This window comes from Emydura macquarii, unplaced genomic scaffold (genome assembly GCF_026122565.2).
Source record: "Emydura macquarii macquarii isolate MOO-44397 ecotype Brisbane River unplaced genomic scaffold, CSIRO-AGI_Emac_v2 contig_3287, whole genome shotgun sequence".
Classification (NCBI taxonomy): domain Eukaryota; kingdom Metazoa; phylum Chordata; order Testudines; family Chelidae; genus Emydura; species Emydura macquarii.
In genome coordinates, this window is record NW_027133424.1 from 1,267,234 (window position 1) to 1,281,131 (window position 13,898).

General features: G+C 42.3%; 1 protein-coding gene across 3 annotated transcripts in view; it reads right to left on the minus strand.

Annotated features, from left to right (window-relative positions):
• Positions 1-13,898, minus strand: part of ATF6 (activating transcription factor 6) — a 233,779-nt gene that overhangs the window by 194,791 nt on the left and 25,090 nt on the right. For 2 of the 3 annotated variants that reach the window (XM_067532514.1, XM_067532513.1), the window contains exon 7: positions 8,359-8,579. In XM_067532514.1, coding sequence (XP_067388615.1) covers positions 8,359-8,579 — 221 coding nt within the window. The remainder of the gene's footprint in view (positions 1-8,358; positions 8,580-13,898) is intronic. The other variant, XM_067532515.1, reaches the window with a different exon arrangement.

The following is a 13,898-nucleotide window of genomic DNA, read 5'->3' on the forward strand; positions in this document are numbered from 1 at the left end:
GTCAGGATGGAAATATCCATATTAAAAAAGAAGAGGGAGTGGGGAAGGGTTGGGGATGGTCTCAGTGCTACTGAAGGGAGATCAACATACCAGAAAGTCACCCAGCAGCTACACAGCCATTCACAAACTTCTTTTCCTGTTCAGCATAAAGGATCAGATCTTCAGCAGGTGTCAACTAGTGCAGTTCCATTGAAATCAGTGGCGCTATGAGCACAGAAGATGTGGCCTAAAGTCTTTCCTTGACATATTTCACATCACATTCTGTTAAAGTTCAGTCACTGCATTTTCTCTCCAACTCCCCCTCCCATTATTTGTCCATTTGTTCTCCAAGAAATGACCACTTTCTACCAACCCTCCATTCCCTGGTTTCTTTTTCTAGGAGACTTGAAATGATTTGTTTTAATTAGAAATTTTTTTTAAACACAGCTGTTTCTTTCAGACACAGTCAGGTCAGCTAATGAAACAGCCAGGTACTTAACCACCTTACCTTCATCTAAGAGCCCTAACCAACACTCAGCAAGAACCCAAAGCTAAAATGTTGCCAACCGTGCTGTGCAGTTAATGTCTGATGCTACTTGGAAGAAGGACCTCAATGCAAAATCAATCTGAAAGTGATACCAGAGCTGTCTGTCCATACAGTCAGATTCCTCACAGGATCCCCAGTTTAACAAGGTTGTAGTTGAGATGAAATACCGGAATCTGCCTTTCAATATAGTATTCATCTTCCCCCCACCCACCCATGCACAAATATAACCAGAAATCACAGCACTGTGCCTTTCCTCACTTCATCAAGGACCATAAGGGAACTAAATGGCGTTTGGCTAAAAATCATTTGAAATACAATTCTTTTTAACCTATTTTTAATCACCAGCTCAGAATATTGAGAGAATTTTTTTAAGTCTAATTTATTTTCATAATAAATGCTGATTGCTCTCTCACTTCATTCAGCATGCAACATTCAAACATGAGGCAATCTCTAATCAGCTCCATTTTCCAGTTTTCATGCATTAGCACAACAACAGTAGTTTGTGTCAAATATTGTAGGGCAATGTTTTAATCTCAGCAAAAGTTGCTTTCATTTGACCAATAAAAATATTAAAGTTTTTTTAATTGTAGAGTCTGGGATATCATATCCCCACAAAGAATAGCATTCTGGTCTAACCAACAATATTCTTATAGGGATTGACCCCATCACATGGCTTTTTCCACTACAGCTCTTCACAGTGCTTCTAAGAGTTTCTCCCCTATTTGGGAACACCCACACTGCAGGGGCTACATCACTTTCTACCCATTTAGTTACACTGGTACAAAACTGAATTTAGCCTCCCTGCATTGATGCAGCCATACCAGTATAAAGATGTTTACCACCCAGCATTTATCAAAACAAACTACAGCTACATGAATACCAGTACTAGGGGTGATTGCAACAATTTAAATTGGTTTTACTAGGCCCAACCTCACATCCCTTCCTCTGCCTTGGTCTCCTCTGTACCCTCTTTAAATGGATGTGAGAGAACACCGAGAGACTGGTGAGCAATGCCACGAAGGAAGGGAACTGCTGTGAACGGTTGCAGTAGAGAAAGTCATTCTTGCACTAATATGGCTAGTTAAAGAGATGCTGACAATTTGAAGTCTAGCCTCTTAAAAAAGCCCTAAAATTAGTTTAAAGTACAACCCTGTGCCTGAATCCACCACCAATTTCTGCTTCAGACTGCACAAAATATTAAGGTGTTGGTAGGCATATAACAGTGTTCTGAGTGCAAATCACCTTTCATATATTCTAGATTCACTCCCCACACCTCAGATTCCGCAATGACATCCAGGCAGCAAGTGAGAAAAGCAAGGAGGAGCCTTTAGAAAGTTTCAGTAATTCTTAACTACATAAGAACAGCCATACTGGGTCAGACCAATGGCCCATCAAGCCCAATATCCTATCTTCCAACAGTGGATGTGCCAGGTGCTTCAGAGGGAGTGAACATAACAGCAATTTATTAAAATGATCCATACCCTGCCATCCAGTTCCAGCATCTGGCAGTCAAAGATTTAGAGATACCCAGAGTATGGGGTTGCATCCCTGACCACCTTGGCTAATAGACATTGATGGACCTATCCTCCATGAATTTCTCTCATTCTTTTTTGAATCCATACTTCTGGCTTTCACAACATCCCCTGGCAATGAGTTCCATAGGTTGACTGTTTGTTGTGTAAAGTAGCACTTCACTAGCTTGTTTTAAACCTGCTGCCTATTAATTTCATCAGATGCCCCCTGGTTCTTGTGCTATGTGAAGGGCAAATAACACTTCCTTATTCATCTTTTCCACACCATTCATGATTGTATAGATCTGTATCATATCCCCCTCTGCCACCTATGTTCTAAGCTGAACAGTCCCAGTTTTTGTAGTCTCTCCTCAGATGGAAGCTGCTCCATACTCAAACATTTTTATTGCCCTTCTCTGTACTTTTTCCAATTCTAATATATCTTTTTTCGAGATGGAGTGACCAGAACTGCATGCAGTTTTCAAGGTGTGGGCGTACCATGGCTTTATAAAATGGCATTCTGATATTTTCCATCTTATTATCTATCCCTTTCCTAATGGTTTCTAACATTGTTAGCTTTTCTGACTGTGGCTGAATGTTGGGTAGATGTTTACAGAGATGTTTTCATCCTCCTGATGCCATGGACTGTGGTTACTGGCCTGCTCTCCAGGCAGCATAACTGTCCAACCCACACTCCTAGCACCATCCACTCCCTGACAGTGTGCTGAACTCCAGCACTGGCTCGCTGCTGCCAGATTCCTAAGACAATGCACAGGGCACACACTCTTACCCAAATCACTGCCCCTTGCGAGGAAAGCAAGAGAACGAGAAGCAGCTGCGGGCCAGTTCCAGCAGGACAGGTGGACAGAAACCAAAATGCCAAACACCTGACTAAAGCAACACAGAGAATTCCATGCGAGAAATGCTGCATTTCACTGGTGCAGAGAGCCCTGAATGAAATGAACCACGCAGCACACCACTCTCGGCTATCGTTCCAGGCTCTCTGCAGATTCAGACAGGCAGCCGTCTGACAGTTACACTCAGTTCATGTTTTTAAAAGTTATCTAGGGAAGCAGTGTGAGTCAGTCAATAGAGCACATGCCTAGGACTCAGGAGCCCTGGGTTTTATTCCCAGCTTTGCCACTGGCCTGCTGTGTGACTTTGGTCAAGTCTCTTTACTGCCCTGTGACTCAGTTTCCTAATCTATAAAATTTGGATGGATACTGATACAACTGCAGCAGATATTAATGGGAGCTGTAGGTGTTGAGCCCCCCATGCCAGTACAGCAGTGTAGTATCAAGTTGAAGTTCCAGGTTCTGCCACTCATTCACTGCATAGCCTTGGATACATCACTTTGCCTTTCCATTTCAGTTTCCTCCTATGTAAAAAGGGGGAGGGTAAGATTCTTACAAATGTGTAGTGAAGAGCAATCTGTAAAGTGCTCTGAACATATAAAAATGATATGGGCTATGTCTATGCTGCGGTGGCAAAGTCGCTGCTGTCAGATTGATCTTTCTGGATCGATTGAGCGGTCAGTGTAGACCCGCTCAATCGATCAGGAAGTCGACGCTAGTAAACCACCCCAAGTGGAGTAGCGCTGCGTTGATGGGAACACAGTGCAGTGAAGAGGGCATGCAGAAGGGAAGCACAGCAATCGACAGGAGTTACGCAAGCGACTCTGCATAGTTTGCATAACTGCTGTCGACTGCCGCCTAATAGACCAGGGCATGTTCACTGAAAAATGTCCGGCTTTCAGTGTCTTAAACCAGGTGCCCAAATCACTGATGCAAACCTAAGCTAGTGAAAACTTTTTGCAAGTTTTGGCCCTGAACTGCCTATGATTGAGTTCCCCACCTGAGAACGCCATCCCTACCTTGCAGGAGTGCTATCAAAATAATGATACCATAGTGACAAGCACTGCAGGGAAATTTGAAAGTATTTCTAAATTCAGAGTAGAATTTGAATAGTGTGCAATAACTACGGTCTGGGGATATACACCGAATGATGAAGATAAAAAAATATTGAATAGCTGCTCATTCAGTGGGCACTGTCCATCTTGTGCACTCAATGAGGCAGGGGACCTATGGAAAAAATAGTATGTAATCATGAAATTAAAGGCTAACAAACCACATATGAACAAGAGGACAAATTAAGGTTGAACAGGTAATCTTGCTTCTGGCATTTCCTATCTTCTGAGTCCTTGATTTTGCAACCTTAATATTCCTTTAGCAGCTTCTTCTGCAGGCAAGTGTCTAGAATTTGTAATTAAGAACATACAGTATATCCACATTTGAACTTCTCTCTCAAAAAATGGAGCAGAATATTTTTTTTTCCAGCGTTGTATATAGTTGTATATAGAAACCTAGCATTTGGGACCTGTGTATGGAAAGTGAATCTGCGATGGAACGCATTGTGAAATCTATTCTCTGCAGGGAGTCCAGTTCCACTGTAGAACCACAGCCATTTTACCTGTGCTTCCAGGTGGATGAGTATTGTAACAGAACGCTGTTCTCTCACCCTAGACCCCCAAGTATGAGTTTTGCACACTGTTGTCCTTACTGGAGCACAGTTAAGGCTATGGCGCTCCTCAATTGTGACTGACTTGTTATGGAATTGTAACCCTACCTCTGAGTTTCCTAGTCTTCAAGCTTTTCTCTAAACCCTAATGTCCTTGAGAGATAATATACCCTCATAATGCTGGTGTTTGTCTATCAACTTTTGTTTACAGGAATTGCTTTAATTTCTCAAGAGATCTTAAAGTTTGCTAGAGAGGAGTCCTGTTCCTGCAGAACCTGAGATGTCCACAAGAGGGAAGCACCCACCCAGCAGACTGCAGGTGTTCCACGGCAACGAGTGGAAATGCCCCTTGGTCTGCTAGTTACCAAGTCTCCTGCTAACCATGGCCTCTCCCCACCATCCCATGGACAACAGCCCTGATGCTGCAGATCTCCAAGGTCCACAAATAGGAGCCCACTCTTGTGAATCCCTACAGGTCCCATCACGCTGTGCCTGAGTTCCCCAGTAGTGCAGCTTCCCTTCTGCTGGCCTCATACTGCCTGCAGGGCTGAGGGTCACCTGCGAAGGTCCACAGACAGGGAAGGATATGCACAGCTGGCAAGATGCTTGGGAGTCAGCAGAAGTGGGGTTGGGGGGAGCTGCCAGACCCACATGAAGGGAAGTACAGTGAAAGATGAATCCTTTCCCTGCTCTGTTGGGCTGCTTCCTCCTGCTCCCCATCTCTGTTGAGGGGGTCCAGAAAGAGAAGACTCCCTGCCCCACAACCTTGGAAGGTTCTTCAGTCCCCTGGCAACCTGAGGCCCTTGGAAAGCTCGTTGAGGCCCCTAATGGCCCTCACTCATTCGGAGACTCGAAGGCTGCCATGGCAAGCCCTAAGAGACTCCTGACCCAGGCACCATTGGGCCCTAGGAAAGGTAGCTGGCATCCCAACACCCACTGCATGAGCCTTTCTGGGGCCCCCAGCACAGCCTTAGTGGGCTGATCAGCCTGTCTGTCTCTCAATAAGCCAAAACAGCCAAAGAAATAACAAGACTTAGACTCAGAGACTTGAAGGCCAGAAGGGACCATCCTGATCACCTAGTCTGACCTCCAGCATATCGCAGGCCACAGAGCCTCACCCATCTACGCCTGAAATAGACCCCTATGCTTTGGCTGAGTTACTGAAGTCCTCAAATCATAATTTAAAGACTTCAAGTTACAGAGAATCCACCATTTACACTAGTTTAAATCTGCAAGTGACCCGTGCCCCATGCTGCAGAGGAAGGCGAAACCCCCCCACGTCTCTGCCAATCTGACCTAGGGGAAAATTCCTTCCCAATCGCAAATATAGCAATCAGTTAGACCCTGAGCATGTGTGGCAAGACCCACCGGGTTGGGACCAGATACTTGTGGGTGACTGTCAACAAAACACCTCAGGTACGAGGGGGTGAACTTCCCAAGACTGACGGGTCAACACAGCCTCCCAGTGAGCACCCTCACCTTATTAAGAGATACTGCAAGAATCAATAAATGTTTGCAAAATGCCTTGAAATCCTTGGCTGAAAGGAGCTAAAGACATGGAGTTATCCTGACATCTTTCAAAAGATACATTACACATCCCATATTGTATGTGATGTGCAATATAAATATGCAGAGACCAGTCTGTCCAACAAATTTACTCTAAGAAAACCTTTTCCCATACACTGCTGTTTCTAGCATACTTCGTAAATGTTTATTTTGTGCATGAACTCATGCACTCACTTTCATTCATCATTGCAAGCTCTGAAAAAGTCAGCAACGCTTAATGTAACTTAGCAAAACAAAGTGATTTTGTTTATGTGCCATTAATCACTATGCAAAGCCATGCAATTCAAGCAGGATGCTACTTTTCCAATGTTTGTTAAACAAGTTATTTCCTTGCTACCAATGTTTTAAACTTCAGAAGACCATCTCTATCACTTCCAAAGATGTAACAGCCAGAACACTGACGACAACTTTTGGTGAGCCAACCAACAAGAGCACCTGGCTAATTTTGCCTGCTGCTAAATCTCATTTGTATCTAAGTTTAAAAATGCTGCAAGTCCTGCACAACAGTAGGGCTTGGCAGGATTCGATTTAAATAGATATATATCAGTGAATGTTAATTTCAGCTGATCCCCTGAAATCAAGTCAGTGGTAACAGTCAGTGGGAATGCAGCCTCCTCCATACCTTGCACCTGCAGGGATTGGGTTCACCAGCCCCATAGTCATGCAGGGAGCCCTCTGCACCCCTGCTGCCACAGCCCCACTCCCTCACTCACCAACTACTAAACAGTTCCCCCAGCAGAAACTGTTCAGTAGCAGGGGGGCCTCCCCTACAGCTGGGGGCTCATCCTTCTTGCAGCCTTGGCTGGGGGTATCTGCTCCGCCGGACCAGGACTGCAGACTTCCCTGCACTTTGTGCCCTGGTGCCTTGAACCCCTCAGCCACGCAAGTCCTGCTTGCCAGTGCCACAGCTAACCCTAACTCCAGGATTCACCCTCCATCTTAATTTCCCACAACTGTAAAAAAAATTGTTAAAAACTAAAAATTTTAAAAATAAACATGTATGCTAATCAACAAAACTGCAAAAAAATAAAATCAAAATACTGCCACACTGAACTACATTCCCTGTTCTCACACGACCCTCCTCTGGAAAAGGACAGATTGCTACCTGGCAGCTTTTTAAACTCAAGGATCAACTTCTAAACTATGCAAACAGCTCAAGTCTCCAAGATTGGTCTAGAGAAATTTCAAGAAAACAGACACGTCTGCTTGCATGAGAGAACTTCTGTGAATTATGGTACAGCCTAGAGGCCCCAACTCAAGGCAGTATCCTGCTGGACTACTCTGTATGTACACACAGTGAGAGAGCCCTTGAAGAACTTACAGTCTACGTAAACAAGACAAACAAAGGCAAAAATCTCTCAAGATTCACCTCTATCATGATATGCAGCCTGCTCATCATGGCTAGACAGGTGACAAGCTGTGCCTATTCTGTCTCTTTTCCTTTCCCTACTCTCTTCCTGCTATACTCTAACCACAATGAAATAATGCACAATTCTTCACCACACTTATTTGTTTGTATGTTGTATCCCCAGCCCCTATCTTTCATCGGTTTGCCTCTTCATATTGCAATGCTTTCCCTGAAGGGATCACATCTCTGCTGTGTTTGTACCACTCAGCCCAACGAGTGCGATTATAACAAATATTTAGTAACAGTAAAAGACGGGGTCACACAATTAATCTGTGGCAGAGCTCAAATCTCAAGTCCCAGTCCAGTATCCTAACTTCAGGGCCAGCCCTCCTCACCTCGGATATAGGGGCACTTCCAGTCTCTGGCCCAAAGTACCCAGAAATAAAAACCATCAATAAAATCTTCATCCAAACACTTCAGAACTTTCTAAAATCACCTAGGTTTGGTTCTAGGGATGGGTGAAGACCCTCAGATGTGGGGTTTGGGGTGTCAAATTCAGTGATCTACCCATCCCTGGTATAACTAATATATCATGCATATCCCTGGTCTGTCTTTAAAAAAAAGGATCCAGCAATCTGACACACCAGTTTTCCTGGGTTAGACATTAGGAAATATTTCTTTCTGGATATTTAGACAATGGAGCTGTTTGTTAAGCGCGGCTGCTGAGCCCCAGACTCCAGCGGTGCAAAAGCACACATCAGTTCAGAGCTCAATCCAGCCTTCTTCCTAAGGCTGTGCAGTCCACAAGCACTCTCCCACCACGTGCCAGCTGCTGAAGGGACAGGTGGTTTCAAACCTAAATTAACTACTATAAAACAGCTGGAGCTTACATCCACACCAGTAGTTTGTGTGGTGGCTTGGAGGAGGGGTTTAGCTACTGCTATTTTTCCACTTGCCAAACTGCTTCCTGTAGCTGGTGCCTGTACATTCACAGTGTGACTGGGCAGCTTGGTGGCCCCTCCAGTGACAGCAATGACCGACTGGGATCCAGGGTGAACTCCAGGAGTCTGAAGCTGCACCACAGTGGACTGAGAAAGCACCAGTGGCTGACCTAAAATGGAGACAGAAAGACAATGGTCACAGTGTTCAGTGGTGACAGGAAATATATTTTTATACTGTCAATTTGTGGGGGTTGTTTTGTTGTTGGGGAGGGGAGTTCACACCCAAAACACCTTGGCACTGCTCCCTTTGGATGCAGTTCTTAAGCCATCAATATACTCCCAAACAAAACTCAGTTAAACAAAACAAGTCCGCAGGGTTCAATATTTATTCCCTCAATTTCAGATCAGTTTATAAAACAACATACAGTTCTTCCATTTGCCACACCACAAACTTAATCTGGGATCTGATAATCCAGCTGGACTTTTTCTGCCTTTTATACCGTAACCGGTAATCAGATTCTTCACTGAGAATTTAACTGGAAGTTTTGCTGATGATACATAGAGCAGAATAGAGTTCAGATGACTCTTTCAGAAGCATTCTGGCTTCCCAGGGCTCACAAAAGTAAACACTTGTCACTATACAAGCGTGACACTATTGATCTTGAATATACCTAATGTATAGCACTTTATAAATATTAACTATTCAATATTCTCCTCACCCCCCTCCCATGCAAGGTATTATTCCTAATAAGAGATGGGGACACCAAAGCACAGACAGATGAAGCGACTTGCCCAAGGATACCATAGGAAATCTGAATAGAACACGGATGCTTTAACTCTGGGGAAAAGGCTATTTACCATTAATTGTAGCTCTTCGAGGGCCAGCTCTACATACATTCACACTCACGAGATTCAAAGCAACTGCACTGCAATGATCCAAAACTTAATGCCCCATTGGGGCTTGCACAAGTGTCACCACAGGCACCGAATGTTCACAGGTTATACAGAGGTTGGTGCTAGCCTTAAACACTTTAGTTCCTCTCTCCTCAGCTCCAGGCCAAGCATATGTAGGGAACTCCAAAGAGGGGAGTGTGAACATGCAGAATCATCCCTTGAAGAACTGCATTTATTGGCGTACAATTTCTCCTTCTGCAGGGACCTCTGCTGTGTGGAGCCCCGACCCAGGGTGGATAAAAATCAATTATTTCTTTAAAAAAACAAAAGAATTTTAAAAAAATCGGATTTTTTTTTATTTAAATCAGATATTTTATTTATTTTTTATAAAATTATCAATGAAATACTAAATTTATCTCCCATTTAAAAAATAACAGTTACAATTAAATCTCATCACAAACATGCTAAACCTACACTTACAGTATCATAAAAATGAATGACTCTAGTCTGTCCAGCCTAACCACCAGCTCTTGCTTCTTGAAAGCTTTGGGCTTTCAGTTTCTGTTTCTATTTCTCAGCAGACTAAAGTCACAGGTGCAAAGGAAGACACAGGCTGGATAGGATTGTTGTTGTTCTGTGCTTATGTGGTGTTGGAGCTGGGCCAACCAAGGCAGAGGAGTTAGTTAAGACACTGTCTTAAAGACAGAGAAACAAAGGCAGAGTAGAAAGGAACAGTGGAGTGGACTGGAAAGAAAAAAGGAAGACATTATTCAGTACACCCAGCTTCCTATATTCCCCCACACTTTTGCCATGGTTGTCATGGCTTCTGGGCATAAGAGAGACCATATCTGGGAACATTTTGAAGAAATTTCTTTCCTGGGTAAAAAAGGAAAACGTGTCAAGTGTAAGCAGTGCAAGAAGGAGATGCAGGGCTTAGTTGCAAGAATGAAACATCATAATGAATACTGTTTATTGGGAGAAAATGATGTGGGTGAAGATGTGGATATGTCTGAAGATCAATGCGGATCAACTGGTTAGTACCTTAAATAATTCACTTTGCAATGCATCATTCTTCAAGACTCTCTCTATGCCTTTTAGTATAAGTGTGATTTAACAAGTAAATTCCCAAGCTGTTTGCTATGTTGGATGTTGCTAGAAAAAAAAGTTTAGCTTAGCTAATCCTTTTGACTTGTTTAATTAGTTAACTAGGTTTAGAATCTATCACCCAAGTAAGTATATGGTACAGAAAGCTGCAGTAAGAGAAACCTAGAGATGCCAGTTGCCACTGGGTGTCATTTTCTTATTTTATATTACATAATACATGCCCCTTATTTTGGAACATCATGGCCACAGACCATAATGGTGATGCCATAAATCTATTCCCTATTTACTTCAGCATAACTCAGCTTTCCCAAGGGAACCCCATCCTATACTTGTTTTCTCAAAAAACAGAAATGCCAGTGAGTTCTATGGGGCTTACACCAAAATTAAGTGCACTCTAAGTGCAGTCAGTCTTAGCTTTTTTAGTAATTTGGAATCTGATCGGCATCCTTGCTGAAAAAAAATGTAAATGATTAACTGAATAGAGTGAGAAGAACTGAGAAGAACAACTATTCAAAATCATTTTTAAATTTTGTTTCACGATCCCATTTAAGCATAAGAGACTTTGACTGTGACTGTCTACCTGCAACAACTTCAGAGTCATCTGTTGGTACTTTTAGCAGCAGTGCTGCAACTAAACGTATTTCAGACAACAAAATATCAGCAGCAAGCAAAAAATTTCAATCATCCAGTAAAACCACAACCATGGATGGGTTTGTAGTAAGGACCAGCAATTACCAACAAGACACCATAGATGAAAAGATTGCTCGGTTCATTAATGCCACAAATTCTCCTTTTCGCATTGCTAACAATAAACACTTCATTGACGTGGTTGAGTCCTTATAACCAAGCTACACTCCACCTGGTAGAGCAGACATTGATGGATGGCTGCTAGATACAGTGTATGAGAAGGAACTTGAACAGTGTGCAAGAAATACTGAGGGGAAATTTGCCAGTTTAAGCCTTGATAGGTGGAGCAATGTACACAATGATCCAGTAATATTGCCTGTGTGACAACAGAAGGTGGGGTTGCATATCTTTCAGAAACAATAGATATATCGGGAAATGCCCACACCACAGAATATTTAAAAAGTGGCAGTGAAAGTTGTAATAAACTGTGAACAAAAATTCAACTGTCACATGTGCAGTTTTGTCACAGATAATGCTGCAAACGTGGCAAAGATGAGAAGATACTTAGAAGAAAAAACAGAAGGAGGCTGCTTAACAACATATGGCTGCAGTGCTTATTTAATGCATCTTTTAGCCAAAGATTTAAGTATGTCTTCTCCAGGAATAAAAGAAAATGTTGTTGAAGTCGCAAAATATTTCTATAACAACCATTTTGCTTCAGCTTCACTGAAGAGATCAGGAGGATCCAAACTAATTCTCCCTCAAGATGTTTGACGGAATTCTGTGATTGATTGTTTTGAACAATTTATCAATAGCTGGCCTATTCTCATAAAACTTTGTGAAGAAAACTGTGATAAATACATGGAAATATCTCATCCAAAGTATCTAACAATGGATTAAAGAGGAATGTAGAGGATATGCTCAGTATACTGAAGCCTATATCCATAGCCTTAAACTTCAGGAAAATTGTTGCTGCACTACTGATGCTGTCGAAATTTGGAAGGCACTTCAAGAGACATTGAAGAAAGAAATACCTCACCAGAAAGGTAAACTGCAGGCAATAAAGAAGCGAATGGATCAAGCACTAACTCCGCCTTATTTTCTTGCAAACATTCTCGACCCCAGATAAAAAAAAAAGACACCTAACTTCTAAAGATGCTGCTGCCATGGCATGAGCATCTCAAAATCACTCCTTAGTTATGCCAGTCATAATACATTTCAGGGCTGGAGCAGAACCATTTAAACAGTACATGTTTACTGATGATGTTTTGAACAAAGTCACTCCCCTGAATTGAAGGAAATCATTAGCCAGGCACCTTGAAACAGAGTTCCTTCAGTTGCTAAGCCAACTTTTCACAGCAGTAGCTTCCCTCTGCAGGCACAGAGAGAGTATTTTCATTGTTTGGTATTATTCACTCAAAGCTAAGAAATCGACTGGGAGTTGAACAAGCAGGAAAACTCATATTTCTGTTTCAGTCTATGAATAAAAATGACAGTGGGAGTGGGGAAGATGAGAGCTAGTTGTAGAAGTTTTAAAGACAGTGTACGTTTAGTGTTGTAATGACTTGTCTTTTAGAGTTAATAAAATTTGAAAATTAAAAAAAATAAAGAGCTTAAGGACAGCCATCAGCGCAACTCAGGAGACTGCTGTAATTGCAAAGGTGAAACATTTAAGATTTAGTTTAATAAAATATAAGTGCTATTGTGTTTGTGTGTGTGATTTAGTTCTTATCATTCCTAATGTGCTGCTGCTGCATCTGCAGCTTGACACAGGTAATGAGCATTACGTACTATTTCCTAAATTAATAAAAATCAAGTTATCTGAAAAATTACATAAATATACCCTCCTAGATGTTGTAAAATGCTGTATTGAGTTGTAAATTAACATGTTTTAATGATCAGATTTGCACCACTGTTTAAGAAATATGTGAAGTAGTATCAGTGGGAAACTTGATTTAAATCAATGATTTTCTCTTGATGATTTAAATCATGCTTTAAATCAATCACCAAGCATCAGCTATTGCAAAGGACCCATAGTGTCCTATTCTGGGGCTGAGGGACTGACACAAAGAGGTAGGGGGGTAAGCGAGGAATACTCTGTTATGTAAGCACTGGAGACTCTGCAATGGACTAATGTTAGTTAGGTGTTTCTTCTCATAGGGGCCACTTAATGGTCCCTTTACTAGTTGTGGTTATGCACCCACATAAAGTCACTGCTATTGTGTCTCAGTACAGGGTAAATCCCTGCCTCCTCAAGGACATGGCTCAAACTGAGCCGGTACTCAGCAACACAGCACACTGGCCCAGGCTGTAGCCTATAGATACAAACCTCTACTAGCTCAGGAATAGGTATAAGTTAAGGCAGTAATGCAAGGAGCCAATAAGCCTCAAGGCATAAGACCCAAAAAAACCTTAATGTAAGCAGCTAACCAGGAGTAACCCTATATCATAAGATATCATAAAATGGAATGCTGTAATAAATATGTATGACTAAAGTGCTGACAGGTAACTACAAGATGCCAGTTAATATCAGCTTTAGATATAAGTTAGGAGTATCAGCAGATGTCAGGCCACAAGAGTGGGTAACTACTGACGTATATGCTAATAAGCCTGAGGTAAAAGGCCTAGAAACTTATGGGAGAATGGCACCCCAACATTAGTAGGGAAAGGAAAGGAAAAGAGGCTGAAACCCAACTGAATATGCATCAGGCATAGTAAGAGTCAGTGTAACCCATTATAAAAATTGTATACCGGCCCGCCTGCCTTGGGAGGTGCCAGGATGATGACCCCTGGTGGGGATGAGGACTGGTTTTTTTTTTTTTTTTTTTTTTTGCAAAGGATGGTGAGAGTATATGGATGCTCAG